A 19,282-nucleotide genomic window follows, 5' to 3' on the forward strand; every position below is an offset into this window, starting at 1 on the left:
ACCACCCCCAAGTTCTGAGCTACAGGGACCCTCCGCCTGTGCGTGGGCTGAGCTTCCAGCGGTGGAGGGAGGTGTGGGACTGTGTGCCAGTCCCCTTGCTCCCATTCCCGCTCAGCAACGTCAGGGAGCGCGCCGGTGCCCGACGGTGCCCTGGTGCCCTGTCCGCAGAGCCCTCCAACCGCGGCGCCGCGTCTCCTCAGGGCCCCTCTCCAGACACACAGAGCTCCCCCAGCACCCGAAAGGAGGGCGGCCCCTGTGCCGGCTGGGGCGCCGAGCTGGGGCACGAGACCTGGGGGGCTCTGGGGTGCAGCTTACCCACGCTCCCCCCAGTCGACACCTCCTGGCTTTGCCAGCTTTCAAAACTACTGCCAAACCGGAGAAGATACGAGTGGGTCCGAGGTGGTGGCTTATTTGGGGCCCTGCTTTGCAAGGCCCTCGTGTGAGCAAGCACCCCCCACCCCCAGGCCAGAGGAAGCTGGCTGAGCAGAGGGGCAGAGGGGCGGAGCAAGGGCTGGAGCCGGAGGGGCCTCCTGACAACTGATGGGAAACTCGACACCGCCAGCTGCCGCTGAGTGTGGGCCAGGGACCTGGGGCCTCGGGCCTCGGAATGGGCCACGCGGGCAGAGCCAGGGAACCAGAGGGCTGGTGGATGGCTAAGGAATAGAGAGGAAGTCGCCGTGACATACGATCAACTGGAGGAAGGATGGGAAAGGGGGACTAGGGTGGGTGGTGGGGAACAGGCCGCAGCCTGTGACTGAGGGATCTGCAGCCTCTCACAAACACTTCTGGGCCTCCGGGTAGCTGTGAACCAAGCGGGGGACCACAGACAGCTGCTGACACATGGCCGGAGACCCCCTACGCCACCATGGACACCTCAGGGTTGGGGCCAGGAGCTGGGTTTCCCGACAGCAGCACAGAGGGAAAGCCTCCAGAGCCACAGGACAGCCCCATCTGTGGCTTCTTACCTGGGGATCCCACAGACGTGTGAGGTTTGGGTACAGGTAAAACTGAATTCCTTGGGCTGCCCCAGGCAGTGTCACCCCTCGAATTAACAGGACCACCAGCATGAGGTAAGGGAATGTGGCTGTGAAGTACACCACCTGGCCAAAGGGCGGATGAAAGACAAGGAGGCTGTGAGTTTGGAAGGAAGGGCCCGGAGACCCAGTTGCAGAGGCAGGAGGCAGGAGCTCCCCCCACTCCACACACCCTCAGAGCAGGCCAAGAGAGTTTCCCTCTGCCCCTCCCTCTCACCCTTGCAGCTGTTCCACTTAGTCTTCCCACTGCCTTAAGCCACAAGCTCCCATGTCCCTCTCCCATCCTCCTCCTGACACTTACCCTGTAATATTTGTGAAGTGACTGAATGAACCCAGGCATGCTCCCAACCAGTGTGTTTAGAATGATGGCAAGGGTTGTCAGGTATGAAAAGTTCTCTAACACATGATCCCTGTCCTCACAGAGCTTACAAGCTTAGCACACCCAGGCAGCCAGATTAGGAAGGAAGCCTTCTCAGAGGCCTCCAGGGCAAGAGTCCAGAAGAACTCAGAATGCCCTCTAACACTTCAGACACTCTATGGCCAAAGAGTCCCCCACCCACAAGTTCTCAGGGTGGTTACGAATCATTTTGAGATGAAACAGCCTCCATGGGATTCCTTTTCCAAAGAACCATTGAATACACCAGGGAGCCACAACCTGTATTCAATTTGCAATGTGCCCACACATGTGGTATATTGCAAGACCATTTTCCTTGGAAGTGTCCTTCCTGCCCGTCTCCCTCCCTTCTCCTTTCCATTCCACATCCCCACCTACCAGAGTGCACAGGACTGAATCAGGGAGAGCACAGAATCAAAGAAGGGAGCCATATGAAATCTTGACAGGCTCATTCCCTCCCATCCTGGACCAGGTTACAGCTCAGGGAGCTCCTGGGTGACCAGGCCCCCCGGGGAGGGCAGGGAGTCCTGGGCTGAGAGGGGCCAGGAGCTCTCCAACACAGACCTTGCCTGTGGACTTGACCCCCTTCCAGATGCAGAAGTAGCAGATGACCCAGGCAACCAGGAGGCACAGGGCCAGCTCCCAGCGCAGGGCCCCCAGGTCGTGGATGCCATCAGAGATCTTCAGGACCCGCCTCCTGGGGAGAGAAGGTTGAGCGGGGCTCCACTTTTGCTGCCAGCCTCAGTTCTGTAGCCTGTGTGTCTCAGGCAGCAAAGACATGCCTCCAGGCTCTTGTCCAAAGGCTTGTCACCTGTTTTTGCTCAGATCCGTGAGGCTCTCCTTTGCCCAGAGGTGGGGGTAGATAGAAAGTGAGGCAAATATAAACTGTTCCCTGGTAAGTGTGCTCTGGGAGGCTGAGTATCAATTTAACCTAGAGAGGGAGGTGCAAACACACATCTTCTCAACCAGGGCTTCAGGATGTTTTGATACTAGGAATCATGTCCTAGGTGAACATCTATACGAGGGAGGGGGCGGCTAGGAGGCAGCATACAGGCAGCTGAAGGAAGGAGCGGACACAGGGGTATAGACACACATGCATGTGCGCTATCTAACGTGGGGGAGGGAAGGCAGGACCGGCTTGAGGGCAAAATTCTCATCTCTGAAACTAGTTCTGCATTAACCACAAATACAAGCCCAACAGAAAAAAAAAAAAAAAAAGCCACTTTAGGTGACAGGGCCACCAAAGAAGGAAACTACTACTCGCTGTCCACTGAGGGTCCGCACTGCACGAGCCTATCCCTGTGCCCTTCTTTCAAACACACAGCCACACTGGGATGGGGAGAGGGCCTCACTTACTCCCAGAACTCGATGACAGGAGAGGTGGCATTCTCAGAGGTCACATTCAGGGAGCCATTGGTCCTCTGGAACTCCACACAGTATTCTACCCGTGGGTCCCAAGGAAGGAAGCAAGAGAAAAATCTTTCAGCATTTGACACGGCCAGAGAGGGGGGCTGTGAAACTGTAGGAACGGTGGGAAGTAAGGTACCTGAAAGGAACCGGGCTGAAGTTGTCCATACAAAACATCCTCAAACACAAAATAACCTCCAAATGCTTACTTCACCTTCTCCACATGATTCTACATGTGGGTTTCTAAATGGGTACATGTTCTTGCTAAAGCATGATCAGATGGCATCAGGAAGAATGGTCTGCATGCCATCTACTTCAAAGTAGGCAAATATTTCTAGGTCACTGCCTTGTATAAAGTCATAATCTTTGAGGGATAGTAAATATGCTTTCTAGGGATGACATGTTGCAGAGTGGCTGAGAGCACAGAGACAAGGTCAGAAAGTTCTGGCTCAAATCCTGACTCTCTGGTTACTTGCTGCATGGTTCTCTGACTTCACTTACCTTGATTCTAGAATGTACACAGCGATCTCCAGTGGTGAGATGGACAGGGGACTAACTAAAAAGTGCCCAGTAAATAGTGGCTCTTAATTATCTGTATATGACCTTGGAGTTTCACAACAGGGGCTCACATTCTTTTTTACATTGTGTTAGCATAATAATCCTAGAAAATATTAACACAGATGTGTTTTCCCCACTGTACACACGAAGAAAGGAATTTTCTTAGAAATGGCCTGTCACAGCTCATAAATGACTAAGTGAGAGCTAGAATCCAGCTCAGCAAATTGTATGTCTTACCTTCAAAATACCTGTAATCGGACCTTTCTTATTATGGCCACTACCAGCATCCTGGTCAAGATCCCCATCATTTTGTGGCTCCTTAACTAGTCTTCAGTTTCTTTCTTTTTTTTTAGTCTTCAGTTTCTACTCCTGTATTCCTAGTCCAATTCCACACAGCAGCCAGAATGATTTTGTTAAAAATTTAAGTCACTCTATGTCATGTCTCAGTTTAAAAACTCTCCAGTTTGCTTCCCTGCCCATGCAGAGAAGAAGCCATAACCCCTATAATTGCCTCCAAGGCCCTTTTCAGTCTACTCCTGTCACCTTTGACCTCATCCCTCAGTGCTCCCTCACTCACCTGCTTCCTGGATACTATAAGCACAGGGCTGCCTCAGCACTTTTGCACTGGTTGCTCCTTGTACCTAGAGTCTGCTCCTGAAATCTCAGCCACTGACTCCCCCCACTCCTTCAGAGCATGACTCCTGTGTCATCTCAGGAAGGCCTTCCCTGAGGACTCTATTGAAAAATCACACCTCCATCCCTAAAATTCCCAATCCATCCTCCCTGCTTTATGTCTCTCCCTAGCACTTTTTCTGACATAATACATATTACACATTTATTTTATTTATGGTCTATGTATCACCACTAGAACAAAAACCTCATGAGGGTAAGGATCTTTGTTTGCATGCCTTATCATTACCCCAGCGCTTAGAACAGAGTCTGGCACAGGGTAGGAGCTTAATAAGTATCTGCTGAATGAATGCCAATCGAGCATTCTTTCCAGTATTCATTCTCTCTCTCTCTCTCTCCCCTTAAAGCTTCAGCTCACCCAGAAAAGCTTGTTTTCATCTTGACAGGACAGGATGTCTTATACTACGAAAGATGTTAGGCTCTGAGTAAAACCAGACTCACTAAGAGAAATGTCAAAAAATTCCAAGAAACAAAAGACACCGGTACAGAATTTGATCTTGGAATTGTCTCAGAGATCCCTCAGTCAACCCCAGTGCCCTGAAGCAAAAGCCCTAGGCCACAAAAAATTTGCAACATTTTTACAAAAGGAAGTTCCCTGAGATCTGGATCAAATCACCATCAGACAGGCTGGTTGTTGAGGGTGATTTCAGTGAACATAAAATGAAGGAGGGAGGGAGGAGAGAAGGGAGGAGGGAAGAAAAAAAAACCACGTAATTAAAAAAATATTAGAAGAAAACCAATTTTAAAACCAGACTCATCCAACAAAATATTTTTTTGAGCATTCATGATGTAGCCAGCCCTGTGCTAGGGGACAAAGGACACTCAGATAAAGATGACTTTGCTGACCTGTGGGAAAACCAGATCAACAGCCAGAGAGTAAGGTAAGAGCCAAGGCGGAGTGGGAATTCATTCAGTACAGGCACGCCCAGATACATTTAAGAAGAACCTAAGGAATCCTGGGCTGTCAGGGGAAGAACCTCCAAGATTTGACTTTTCACTTGCAGACATGTGGAAGGAAGGGGACAGAGATCAGAAACAGAACACCCAGAAAGGGATTGAGACTCGGAAGGCCAGAGGGGCCTTGCTAAATATTGCAAAATGTGCCTCCTTGTCAAATAAAGGACTCCAACTTCAGTTGAGAACTGGCTACCTCACCTGAACAACAAAGAAATGAATCATGGCACAGGTGGGGCCTCACTGACAAGCACTGAGGGATATTCGGGCAATGAGCACAAGAGGTTGTCCTGGATCCACATGGGACAGCTCTCTGCCTGTGCTGTCTGTAGGGTAGCCTCCATCCACGTGTGGCTAGTTACATTTAAATGACTTAAAATTAAACAAAAATTGAAAAATTCAGTTCTTCACACATCCTGGGAACATTTCAGGCACTCAATAGCTACATGTACCTAACAGCTACCATGTTGGAGAGTCCAAAGAACATTTTCCTCATCACAGAAAGTCCTCTTGGATGGAACTATCCTAGGGACTTTCAATTTTTGTTACTTTCAATCAAACCAACCCAGTAATAGTCCTATGGCCATGAGTGGCTCCTGCCGTCTTCTAAGAGAGCTACATGCAGTATTATTAGCACAGGAGAAATCAAGTGTTATTATAAATTATAATGAAGACTCACAAAACAGTTTATTCCCTGGTTAAATTCAAATGGACTATGAGGTAGAAAGATCTAAAACTGGGGCACCTGGGTGGTTCAGTGGTTGAGCGTCTGCCTTCAGCTCAGGTTGTGATCCTGGGGTCCTGGGATCTAGTCCCACATCGGGCTCCACACAAAGACCCTGCTTCTGTGTGGACCTCTGCCTGTGTCTCTGTCTCTCTGTGTCTTTCATGAATAAATAAATAAATTCCTTAAAAAAAAGATCTAAAACAGTATCAGAAAGACGTGAGAAACAAAGGTAATGGACAAGTGATACATACATACACCAAAGTAATATTTCAAATTGAAATAAATAAATGGCTAAACTACATTAAAAAATCAGTTCTATTTGTATAATACATGAATTCATAATGTATGAATTGAATACACTAATTTTTTTTTAATTTGAGTACAGTTGACAATTTCTTTTTCTAAGTCTGTAGCATTTTGCCTGTGATGCTGGTGAATTCTCACACTGATCTTTGACACAAGATTTCAGTGACTTACTTGGTGGGTTTCTAGTATGTCCCAAGTTAAGTTTGGGATGGGGTGTCCAGGATGTAATGATAATCCCAGCCCTGGTCAATGTGGCAGAGTAGCAGGAGGAAATGGGGTCTCCAGGGATGACCTTACCTGTATTCCACTCATGGTGGCAGCTTCCCCAGGGAAGGTCAATGGTGAAGCTGCTAAAGAGGTAGAAGAGGGCCCAGGCCAGGACAATGATGTAGTAGATGTTGAGGAGGATGACAATCATCTGGGAGGCGTAGCCAATGCCTGGAGGGGAAAACTGCAGAATTGGGCTAGGGATGGTGGACAAACTTCTCACACGCCACCCATCCCAGTTTAAGAGGGGGTTTGTACTCATTCCACTGTCAAAGCCCTAAAACAGTTCTCCTATCATCCTCCCTGACAGGTAAGGAGAGGCTTTTCTCCCTGCCTTCCATTTCTCTACCCTGGCTTACTGTGCACTTTTACCTTTATCAGTTCTGAAAATTCACTGATTTAAAGTTATTTTTTAAATGTGTAAGACTAACTCAAAGACTCCATTAGCTAATGCTTCCTAGAATTAAGCTGATGTATTTCTGCAATATAAAAATACATGTTAAGAGCAGGAACAGGGGTGACTAGCTAGCTCAGTCTGTAGAGCAAGTGACTCTCAATCTCAGGGCTGTGAGTTCAAGCCTCACACTGGGTGTAGAGCCTACTTGGGAAAGAAAAGATCAGGAACAGACAACTCACATAGGAGAAAATACGACTAGCTCCTCCTTAATAACTGCAGGTGTGCAAAAGGAAACCGTGGTGAGGTACCATTCTGCACTGGCAGGCATAGTGAAAATTTTTTTTTTTTTTTGCATAGTGAAATTTTTTACAAATGATACAACTCAGTGATTTCCAGATTTGTCCACGTATTAGAATTACCTGGGAATATTTTTAAAATTTCAAAACACAGACCAGACCCAAAGCCAATTAAATCACAATCTCTGGGTGTGGGACACAGGCTTCAGGATGTTTTGAAGGTCCCCAGGTGACTCCAATGTGCAGACAAGTTTGGGAACTGCAGGGGATCCCTGGGTCGCTCAGCAGTTTGGCGCCTGCCTTCAGCCTGGGGTGTGATCCTGGATTCCCGGGATCCAGTCCCATATCAGGCTCCCTGCATGGGGCCTGCTTCTCCCTCTGCCTGTGTCTCTGCCTCTCTCTGTGTGTCTCTCATAAATAAATAAATAAAATCTTTTTTTAAAAAAAAAGGTTTGGGAACTGCAAATACCTCAGAGCTGTGAAAGATATGGAAGAAAGATAAGGACATGGCAAGTCAGTATAACACTTACATTGGACAATTTAATAAGGCAGATCAAGAGACATCACCATGATTGTCCATTTCATCCAGTGATCCTAATCCTGGAAAGTTATCCCAAAGAAATAATTCCCAAAAAAGAGGGTCAAAGTTATCTCAACAAATACACATGAGAGCAGAATATAACAATTTTATAAGTAATTGAAAAGAAGCAAAAAGCCCCAAACAGAGAACTGTGAATTAAATTATGATATATATACTCAATTGAAATTTATGCAATCATTAAATTATTGTTGCATAGAAAATGGAAAATAACACTAACTGGAAAGTGGAGACATAAACTGTGTATATCCCAGATCACTAGAAATGTAAGCTCTATACAAAGATAAATAAAGAATGAAATGAATCCCCAAAACTGGAAACAACACAAATGTTCTTCAGTATGTGATGGCTCAATGAACTGTGGTATATCTATACCATGGAATACTACTCAGCAATAAAGAAGATGAACTCTTTATACAAAAACCTGGATGGATCTCAAGGGCATCATGCTAACTAAAAAAGCTAATCTCAAAAGGTTATAGACTGTACAATTCCATTTATATAACATCCTCAAAATGACAAAATTGTAGAGATAGAGGACAAATTAATGGTTGGGAAGGGCTAGGGATGAGGAAAAAAGGAACAAGTGTAACTACAAAGGAGTAGTATAACAGAGGTCTTTGTGATAATGGGACAGTCTATATACTGATTGTGGTTATGGTTACATAAGTCTACACGTGTAATAAAATCACATAGAATTATACACATACACATATACACAAATGAGTGCATGGAAAACTAGGGAAATCTGAATAAGGTTGGTAGATAGTAACAATATCAATTTCCTGGTTCTGATATTTTGTTATAGTTAAGTAAAATGTTACCATCGAGGAAAACTGGGTGAAGGGTACATGTGACCTCTCTGTATGATTTTTGCAACTTTCTGTTAATATAACATAACGAAAATCCTATATATAGAGAAATATCGAAATGAAACATCCTAAAGTTTCAATCGCTATTATGTTAAGACAGTAGAATTATTAATTATATTTTTCATCATTTAAAATTCTCTTTTTGGGGCACCTGGGTGGCTCAGTGGTTAAGCATTTGCCTTTGGCTCAGGTCATGGTCCTGGTGTCCTGGGATCAAGTCCTACATCGGGCTCCCTGTGGGGAGCCTGGTTCTCACTCTGCCTCTCTCTGTGTGTCTCTCATGCATAAATGAATAAAATATTTAAAATAAAATAAAATTCTCTTTTAATTTTTTTATTTTTTAAAGATTTTATTTATTTATTCATGAGAGACCCAGAGAGACAGGCAGAGACACCGGTAGAGGAAGAAGCAGGCTCCATGAAGGGAGTCCGATGTGGGACTCGATCCTAGGACCCCAGGATCACACCCTGAACCAAAGGCAGATGCTCAACCACTGAGCCACCCAGGCATCCCTAAAATTCTCTTTGTAAAGGTGTCATAATCAGTTAATTGTTCTGAAAAATACGAAACCATTGTTATACATTTGTACAATATAAAATAGCTAAAATAGCTTTGCACTCTACTTACTTAATCTAAAGCCTTTTTCCCATCCTCATCCCTGTCTTCTCCATTCTCTGATAGATTGGGTGATCAGCTCAGCATTGGTCCCACAAGTAGAGGGTTTAACATAAAGACACAGAGTCTTATGTCAATCAGCACTGCTACGAAACCACCCAATACCCCAAATAAGGTTTGTAACCATGTATGCAGATATCTGGAATCAGGCACCTGGCTACTCACCCTCAAAGATGGGGCAAATCTTCCTCCAGGCTGTGACGCCTCCCTGGCTAGTGTACTGGCCCAGTGCTGTCTCCAAGAGGAAGACAGGAATGCCACAGGTAAAGAGGAAGATGAGGTAGGGGATGAAAAAGGCACCTGTGGGTGGGAAAAATGCTTTACATTAGCTGGCACGAGCCTCCTCATGGTCCAAATTTATCTTCTCCCATTACCACCCTGTACTGTCCATCAGAATCCCCAGGCGTGTGGGACATGCAAAACTGTGAGGGACATCTCTACAGATATCTGGAACCATAGCAGAGATCAAGAGTGGCCACCAACCCCTTTTTTTTTTTTTCACTCTGAAAGTTTCAATCTATACCTACCAGGATTTGCTCCCCATCAAACCTCGATTACTAGCTCAATTACACATAACTGTAGCAATGACAGCTCCTTGAATAATGGACATCCAAGAGCATTAACATAGCCCACAGATTCTAATTCTTTTCAGGGAATGACTATTTTTAATGCTAGATAGAGACTTCTAGCAGACTGAAACCAGATTTCTCTTTAGTAGTAATCCTTTCTGCTCAGCTTTCTGCTGAGACAAGTGTACTGATGCTGGAAATGCTGGCATTTTCTCCACTGTGGACTTCTATCTGTTGCCAAGGTAGACAGAGAAGAGAGAATTGCACAGAGAGGGATATCCAAATATCTGCAGGGAGTCCCCTTCTAGCTTTCAACTGAATGCTGGTCAGCACATATATATGAGGAAACTTCCCAAAGTAAGGGAAAGAACCATTCAAAAAGATTGGGAGCAATGGTGCTCACACATGGCTGGGAAGAGTGCTGGCTCCCACCAGTGGTTGAGCATCTGCTTTGGCTCAGGTCATGGTCCTGAGGTCCTGGGATCAAGTCCTATATTGGGCTCCCTGCGGGGAGCCTGGTTCTCACTCTGCCTATGTCTCTGCCTTTCTCGGTGTGTCTCTCATGAATAAATGAATAAAATATTTAAAATAAAATAAAATTCTCTTTTTTTATCCAGTCAGACTGGATAGTCCCAGAATTCACAGGACATTGGGAAGAGAAGTCATTTCCTCAGAAGTGGGGAATAATTAGCCCTAGATTGAGCACAACTCTGGTTCTAAGAAATCTTAGAAGTAAAACCCAAAAGTATCAAATAACTTCACTGGTCCCAAACAAATCTCAAGAGTATTTATAGACATATAAAAATACTCAGCAACCAATAAAGCAAAAATCACTAGGCCTGGTGTCCAATCAAAAATTACCAGGAAAGGGGCGCCTGGGTGGCTCAGTTGGCTGAACTTCCAACTCTTGATTTTGGCTCAGGTCATGATTGCAGGGTCATGGGATTGATCACTATATTGGATTCCATACTCAGCACAGAGTCTGCTTGTCTCTCTCTCTCTCTCTCTCTCATACATACATACATACATACATACATACAATCTTTAAAAAAAAATTACCAGGAAAACAAAGAAGCAGAAAAACATTACTCATAATGAGTAGATAAATCAATCAATTGAAAAAAATCAATCAACTGAAATCAACGCTAGCTTACACTAATGTTAGAAAAAGTAGATATGGACACTAAAATGATTATTATAGGGGATCCCTGGGTGGCTCAGTGGTTTAGCGCCTGCCTTTGGCCCAGGGCACGATCCTAGAGTCCCAGGATCGAGTCCCATGTCGGGCTCCCGGCTTGGAGCCTGCTTCTCCCTCCTCCTGTGTCTCTACCTCTCTCTCTCTCTGTCTATGTCTATCATAAATAAATAAATAAATAAATAAATAAATAAATAAATAAATAAATAAATAACTTAAATAAATAAAAATAACTTAAAAAAATAAAATGATTATTATAACTGTGTCCTACATATTCAAAATGTTAGAGATGTGAAAGGTATTGAAAACACCCAAGTCAAATCTCTAGAGATGAAAACCACAGAGGCACCTGGCTGGCTCAGCCAATAGAGCATGTGACTCTCAATCTCAGGGTTATGAGTTGAAGCCTAATGTTGGGCATGGAGTCTACTTAAAAAAATAGAGATGAAAACCACAATGTGGGATCCCTGGGTGGCGCAGCGGTTTGGCGCCTGCCTTTGGCCCAGGGCGCGATCCTGGAGACCCGGGATCGAATCCCACATCCGGCTCCCGGTGCATGGAGCCTGCTTCTCCCTCTGCCTGTGTCTCTGCGCCTCTCTCTCTCTCTCTCTGTGACTATCATAAATAAATAAAAATTAAAAAAAAAGAAAAAGAAAACCACAATGTCTGAGATGAAAAAATACATTGGATGGGATTAATGGCAGATTAACAGCAAAATAAAAGATTAGTGAACTTGAACCACAGAGCAGAAACTATCCAAAATAAAATAAAGAAAAGAAGTTTAAAAAAAAAATGTCAGTGAGCTATGGGACAATTTCAAATAGTTTAATATACTAGTAAGTGGAGTTTCTAAAAGAGACAAAAGACTAGGGTGAGGGAGGGGGAGGGGTGCAGGCTCAGGAAAAAAAATTTGAAGAAATAATGGATGAAATTTTTCCAAGTTTGATGAAACTATAAATCTTCATATCCAAGAAGCTCTATGAGCCCCAATATAAGAAACATAAAAAACACTAGACCAAGGTTCATCATAATCAAATTATTTAAATCAGTGATTAAAAGTTTTTAAGAGGAAATCTTAAAAGCAACTAGAGGGGAAAAAAAGACATATATGTACAGAGAAACAAAGATCAGATGACATCAAATTTCTCATTGGAATCAATGCAAATGAGAAGACAGCAATAAGAGAGCACATTAGTTAGTACTGAAGGAAAAAAGAAACTGTTAGCTAGAATATTGGGATTCTGTTCAAAAATAAAAATGAAGTATGCTTCCTAAAACAAGCAAAACCTGAAAGAATCCATCACCAGAAGATCTGCACTATAATAAATGTTAATGAAAGACCTTTAGGCAGAGGGAAATAATGATGCCAGAGAGAAGTATGAATCTACACAAAGGAATAAAGAATGTTAGAAATGGTAACTACATACCTAGGTAAACATATAGGATTTTTCTTATCACCCAAATCTCTTTGAAAAATAATCAACTGGTTACACAGTATAAGGTGGAGTTTATAGCATGTGAATAAAGTAAAATGGGTAACAACAAGAGCACAAAAGTCAAGAGGAGAGAGATGGAAATGTATTATTGTAAGGTTCTTATAGGTAAAGTGGCATAATATCACGTGAAAATGAACTGTGATAAATTAAAGATGTATGCTACAAAACCTAAAACAATCATTCAACTAACATAACAAAGACTTGTGGCTAGTAACCCATCAAAAGAAGAAACTCAACAATGAAATAATAAAAAATATGCAATTCATTAAAAAGAAAGGGAAGGATTGGAAAAGGAGAACAAAGAACTGATAGGATAAGTAGAACACAAATAGTAAGATAATTGATTTAAACTTCACTGTATAATTAATTGGATAATTGCTTTATTTTATTTATTTTTTCAAAGGTCCAAAGTTTTAATGTTTTGAATACTTCTCCAGAAGCCCCCCAACTTCCCTCCCCCCCCATAATTGCTTTAAATGTAAATAGTCTAAATATCCCAAATAAATAAAAAAAAAAATAATAAATAAATAAATAAATAAATATCCCAAATAAAAGGCAGAGATTGTCAGATTGGCTTCAAAATAAAAACTAGAAAGACTCAGCTCTATGTTGCTTAAAAGAAATGCACTTTAAATTTCAAGACACAAAAAGAAGGTAATCCTGCCTTTAGAGATAACATGGACAGATCTTGAGGACATTATGCTTTCAGAGAGAAAGAATAAAAAACAGTATGTTCAAGCACTGCAGCATTCCCACCTGCTGGCCTGGATGGCAGGAAACCCTTGGTTCTCCTCCAGCTTTGGCCTCTGACTTCTTGGGGATCCTAAGCAAGTGTCCTTTCTCGTTCATGTTTCTCATTAGCAAAGTGAGGAGTAGAGTAGGAGTCCAGAAGGGACCTGACAGCCCAGCTTTACTGCCATCCAGGGTCCCTTTCCTAAGGTCCCAAACCCAGACCGGTAACCGCAGCTCAGAGCACCAGAGGTCTCATTTACTCAGTACTCTAGCAAATCCTGTATGTTGTCACTTATATGTGGGCTTTCAAAAAGCCAGATTTGGAGGGCACCTGGCTGGCTCAATCGGAAGAGCACGTGATTCAGAATACACAAACTTGCAGCTATAAAATGAATATGTTCTGGCAATCTAATGTTCACAGCATGGTGACGATAGTGAGTAAAACCATATTATATACTTGAAAATTGTTAACAGAATAGATCTTAAGTGTTATCAGGAAGAAAAGATAATTATGTGAAGGAACAGAAGCATCAAATAACCTTACTGTGGTAATCACTTCACAGTAGATATGTGTATCAAGTCATCACGTTGCACACCTTAAACTTACCTATGTTATGTCAATATCTCAATAAAACTGGAAAGACATTTTTTAAAAAACAGGTCTGTGGTTACTCTCTGACAGGGTAGAAAAGGTAAGAGGTGGGAGAAAGGGACAGGAAGAAATTTGAGGGAGTAATGAATATGTTCATTATCTTTTTTTTTTTAAGATTTTATTTATTTATTCATGATAGTCATCACAGAGAGAGACAGAGAGGCAGAGACACAGGCAGAGGGAGAAGCAGGCTCCATGCACCGGGAGCCCGACGTGGGACTCGATCCCGGGTCTCCAGGATCGCGCCCTGGGCCAAAGGCAGGCGCCAAACCGCTTCGCCACCCAGGGATCCCTGTTCATTATCTTAATTGAGGTTTCATGGGTGTGTATGTGTCAAAACTTACCAAATTGTACACTTTAAGTATGTACATGTCATTGTATGTCAGTCATATCTCAGTATAACTGCTTGAAATGAAAGTTAACAGGGAATAGCTTTTCTGGAGTTCTTCACCTTCCAAATCTCTGGCTCATAGTCTACACACCCGTAAGTCAGGGACTGAGGAAAGCATCTGATTACCACAAGGACAAAACAATAAAGATCATAAGCACCTCAGCCTAATAAGACCATAAATTAATCCAAGACTTGTTGAGCAGGAAGGGAAGATTAGGGAAGAGAGAACTCAGCTGATATGAACAGTTACTGCTTGGAGTTGGAAACATGGTAGACAGAGAGAACAGAGAGAGATGGAAAGACAGAATTTTCAGCCCAGCTCAAGCCCCTCCTCCCCATCTTTATGCTACCAGCTCTTTCCCAATCCACCAAGCCAATGTTTAACCATGGTGGGTTCCATGGTCAGCTCTGCTCCCCTCACCCTCTGCATCTTTGAGCACGTGGGTAGCTGGCCAAAAGGGGCAAGGTCCACACTCAACAAGTAGAGCCACTGGCCCTACAGGAGGGAGGGGTCAGGGGAGCAATGGCCCCCAGAGGCACCCAGGTGTAAATGGGGGAGTCCTCTGGGGCACTGCCTCTTTCCCCACCCAAGCCCCAGTCAACATGGAGCTAGTCCTAGAGCAGAAGATGGAGTTCAGTTACCTGCTCCCCTATTCCCACAGGTTAGTCTCCTTGCCCAAATTCTAAAATGTCCTGGCATATTTCTCCATAAGATGGGAGAGGCCACATCTCAACCTAGAAAGGAATCATTCTGCAGGCCACCCTTCTCAAAAGGAGCACATTCTGTGGTGTCATCTGTAATGTTCCAGCTAATCTAAAACATAAACTGGTGAGACGCCACAGGAGTAACACAGCAGAGAGCATACACGTACCGTTAGGTGCTGGAGTCAACAATTAATCTAACCACTACTGGGAGTTGAGTAATTAAGTAACGGTAAAAAGTCATCACATACTACTAAAATATCATTCTTTTTTTTAAAAGATTTTATTTATTTATTTATTCATGACACACAGAGAGACAGAGACACAGGCAGAGGGAGAAGCAGGCTCCATGCAGGGAGCCCGAGACGTGGGACTCGATTCTGGGACCCCGGGGTCACGCCCTGGGCCAAAGGCAGCGCTAAACCACTGAGCCACCCGGGCTGCCCTCATTCTTTTTTTTTTTTTCATTCTTTTTTTTAAGATTTTTTATTTATTTATTCATGAGAGACACAGAGAGAGAGAGAGGCAGAGACACAGGCAGAGGGAGAAGCAGGCTCCATGCAGGGAGCCTGACGTGGGACTCGATCCTGGGTCTCCAGGATCACACCCTGGGCCAAAGGCGGTGCTAAACCATTGAGCCACCTACTGTCATTCTTATATAGAGAAAAAAGTGCTCTTTATTTCTCTTTGTTCTTTATACTAACAATCAACATCAAGGTGATCGGTTCTCCCTGAGGCCAGGTACCGTTTAATCCTCTCTGCACTGGTGTCCTGCTGGTCTCTCTCCCTATGGTCTGCAGCTGCCCTGCTCCCACAGCCTGCTCCTTTAAGATCCCAATTCCTAGAGATTTGGCTGGGGGACATTCTATTGTAGCCTCCTAGCCTCATGAGGGGTCTCCAGGCATTCTAGGTATTGAGGAACTCAGTTGGCCAGCAGCCAGGGTCCCGGGAGCTGGAGAGACCCCAGCTGAAGGCCCATGTTCTGATGCATTCAGGATCTAGGTGTGTGGGGACTGAAGATCAGTACAGGGAGGGCTTGGAGGAGGACAAGGAAAAAGGAAGCACTTGTCTTCACACAAGGTGTTCTATGACTAGCAAAAACCAATGATTCTTTCTTAGCACAGGTGACCTCTGCCCCTGGTTTTCAGCAACTTGGACTTAGAAATGAAGTAAGGGGGAAAAAAAAAAAAAGAAAAGAAATGAAGTACGGGGGCACCCGGCTGGCTCAGTTGGAGCAGCATGTGACTCTTGATCTCGGGGTCATGAGTTCAAGCCCCACGTCAGGTGTAGAGGTTACTTAAAAATAAAATCTTAAAAACAATACATAAATAAAATCTTAAAAAAAAAAAAAGAAATGAGGTATAGAGGGGATGACAGATGATGTGTTCTGATCTGGGCTGAGATTGGTGGGCAAGTAATTTAAATTCCCTCCTGGCAGATTTGAATCCTATTACCAAAGCCCTTTCCTACCACCTTCCCCCAACATCAGGCCTTTGGGGTTATCAAGAGACTTTTCAAAGCTAGAGCTTTAGGGGTCAAGCCCCCGGGGAAGGTCATGTTTGCTATGCTTGCTTTTCCCTCCAGGGAGCTGAGGGTGGAGAGCTTGAGAAAGAGTTCACAGGTGCAGAGTCTTCGGCAGGAGCCCCATCCCCACCACCACCGGATGCACCACGGAGCACACTGTCACTACCATGCAGCACTCATTCTGGCTTCTTCCTAGCCCAGAGGGAGAACACAGAGCAGATGCGTACTTCACCCACTCCCGAGTTTTGCCCAAATAACCCATATTTCCTATTTCTGAGTCTTTTCCTCCCCATCATCTTGAACCAGCTACAAGCAGTCTTTGCCCTGGCATCCCGCTGCGACTGCTCCTGCAAGGTCACCAATGGCCTCCACACCACCCACACCAACACCCCACTCTCCCCTGTATCTTTCTACCCTACCTGCAGCATGTGTTGCCATTGTCTGTCCGGCCTCCCTGACATCATCTCTTTCCTTGCCTCCCAAAACACTTCACTGTCCTGGTTGTCACCCTTCTGTACTGGTTTCTTCTTCTATGTCTCCTGCTGGTCCCTCCTCTTCCCTCCACTCCTATGCTCTCTTCTCACCATGAAAATGCTAATCACTCTCAAATTTGTATCTCCTATCCACATCTCTCTCATGGACTCTGGACTCACATGTTTTACTGCCTAGTCGACATCTCCACTTGGATACCTAATAGATATCTCAAGTCATTGCTCCCCAAACTCAACTCCTTCTTTTCTTCCTAAAACCTGCTCCTCTCATGACCATCCACATTGCAGTAAAGGGCAAGTCTTTCCTTCACAGCGATCAGGCTACAACCCTCAGACCACTAAGACCAGGCAGTAGCAGTGGAGGTGACAAGAAGTGTCAGATGCTGCAAACATCATGGGAGGTCTTTGGTCCCCACGTTAAGGAACTCAGTCCATTGGCAGCCAGGGTGCAGTGACCCTAGCTGAAGACTGATGTTCGGAAGCACTCAGAATCTGAGTATTTAGGTAGATCCAACAGTTTGGTGGGGCACAGGGTGTGAGGGTGGGAAGGAATCAAGGATGACTAAAATTTTCAGCCTTGTCACTGGTCTGCTTCTGCCCTGACTCTTGTACAATCAGTTCTCAACAGCAGCCAAAAAGATTATTTTAAAAGGTAAGATCATGCTGCTCCTGCTCAAAACCCTGCCCTGTCTCCCCATGTCACTAGAGCAAAAGCCAAAGTCTCACAATAACTGACAAGGACCTACATGATGTGCCACCCTCGTCCTATTTACTTCTCTGACCTCAGCTTCTATTTACTCCCCTCCTTGCAACTCCCCAAACAAGCCAGTCAGCCTCTTGCTCTATGACTCCTAAATCTTTTGTGTCCTCTGCTTGGAGCACTTTTACCTTCAATATCCACACAGCCAACTCTCTCACTCCTGGCAAACCTCTGCTCAAATGTTATTGGTGTCCACACCCTACACACCCCCTCCTGGTCCCTTTTACCCAGCTCCACTTGGTCTTTTTCCATAGTACTCATTAACTTCTGATACACTGTATAATTTTCTTATGCAGTTTGTTTATTGTACTGTCTCCCTCCTCTAGAATGTAAGCCCCACAAGGACAGGGAATCGTTCTGTTTCGTTTCTAGATATATCCCTACAACTTAAAAGAATTCTGGGCAAATGGTATGTACCCAGTAATTGCTGTTGAATGACACAGTCAGGGCAGGGGCTTGGTGGGCTGTGTGCTAGGGCAACTGGCAGAGATTGGAGACTCCAGAAAGCTTTTTCAGGGGTTGGATTGGCCACTAAGGTCCTGGACAGCAGGGAGAGCGCTCAACCAGGTGATGACTAAAGCAAGCATGGCTCACATTCATCTCCCTGAGAAGCCTGCTAGTTGCTTTTGATTTTAGATGGGCTTTCTTATATCCACTTTCTTAGCTTCTCTGGTTTTCAACCATAGTGTTTAACTGTTTACCTGCTTTTCTATCCTATTCTTGCATCAGCCCTTTCTCTGGTCTAGAACTCACTTCAAATTGGATCTAACAAATGTTAAAGCTGGAAGGAACCAAAGAAGACATCATTTGTATTTTAAGATGAGAAATAAAAGTATGTCTTGGGGACTTTTTCATCTCTGATTTCACCATTGAACAAATATTGATAATAAGGTGCCTGCTTTATCCTCTCGCCTTGCCCCAAGCACAGAAGTGGCTGTTAAGGCTAAGAGGTTGAAGAGAGGGCCCAGAAGCAGACCAATAGTGTCCATTACCTGAGCATGGTACACCCCAGAGTACCCAACATCCTTCTCCAGAACTTGCTCAAAACATTCCTCTCATCACCTGGGAGTCCAAGTTCCAGTTGGAGAACCATGGGTTTAAATAAGATCACTAAACCAGGAGGAAACAGGGTCAAATCAATGTAAGTGGTCTCCATTCTCCCTGCCTTCCTGCCCCCCATTGTAGTAAAGTGTCCTGTCAGAAAGAGGCACTGTTCCTTGATAGACAAGAAGGTGAGAAGAAGAAGCGTTGGGGGGCAGCCCCGGTGGCTCAGCGGTTTAGTGCCACCTTCAGCCCAGGGCGGGATCCTGGAGACCTGAGATCAAGTCCCACGTTGGGCTCCCTGCATGGAGCCTGCTTCTCCCTCTGCCTGTGTCTCTGCCTCTCTCTGTGTGTCTCTCATAAATAAATAAATAAAATCTTGAAGAAGAAGAAGAAGAAGAAGAAGAAGGAAGAGGAGGAGGAGGAGGAGGAGGAGGAGGAGGAGAAGTAACAACGTTGGAGCCCATTCTCTGTAGGAGCTTACTTTTCTGGGAGGCAAGGAGAACTGGGTGAGGCCAGAAAGGTAAAATTGCTGGGAACACCAAAAACTGGGC

At 44.6% G+C, this 19,282-nt stretch overlaps 1 protein-coding gene across 11 annotated transcripts in view; it reads right to left on the minus strand.

Moving 5' to 3' along the window:
- The window catches only part of SLC6A13 (solute carrier family 6 member 13), a 36,142-nt gene that overhangs the window by 12,038 nt on the left and 4,822 nt on the right, over positions 1 to 19,282 (minus strand). For 7 of the 11 annotated variants that reach the window (XR_013364469.1, XM_077871544.1, XM_077871540.1 and 4 more), the window contains 5 exons: positions 9,341 to 9,475; positions 6,368 to 6,508; positions 2,785 to 2,869; positions 1,993 to 2,125; positions 966 to 1,100 (listed from right to left, as the gene is read on the minus strand). Coding sequence is in view for 10 of the 11 variants with exons in the window: in XM_077871544.1 (XP_077727670.1) it covers positions 966 to 1,100; positions 1,993 to 2,125; positions 2,785 to 2,869; positions 6,368 to 6,508; positions 9,341 to 9,475 (629 nt within the window). In the remaining variant the exon portion in view is untranslated. Of the gene's footprint in view, positions 1 to 965; positions 1,101 to 1,992; positions 2,126 to 2,784; positions 2,870 to 6,367; positions 6,522 to 7,560; positions 7,631 to 9,127; positions 9,239 to 9,340; positions 9,476 to 19,282 lie in introns of those variants that run through there. The other 4 variants (XM_077871549.1, XM_077871548.1, XM_077871546.1 and 1 more) reach the window with 3 other exon arrangements.

The sequence above is a fragment of the Canis aureus genome, chromosome 25 (genome assembly GCF_053574225.1).
Source record: "Canis aureus isolate CA01 chromosome 25, VMU_Caureus_v.1.0, whole genome shotgun sequence".
In the NCBI taxonomy this organism is placed as follows: Eukaryota; Metazoa; Chordata; class Mammalia; order Carnivora; family Canidae; genus Canis; species Canis aureus.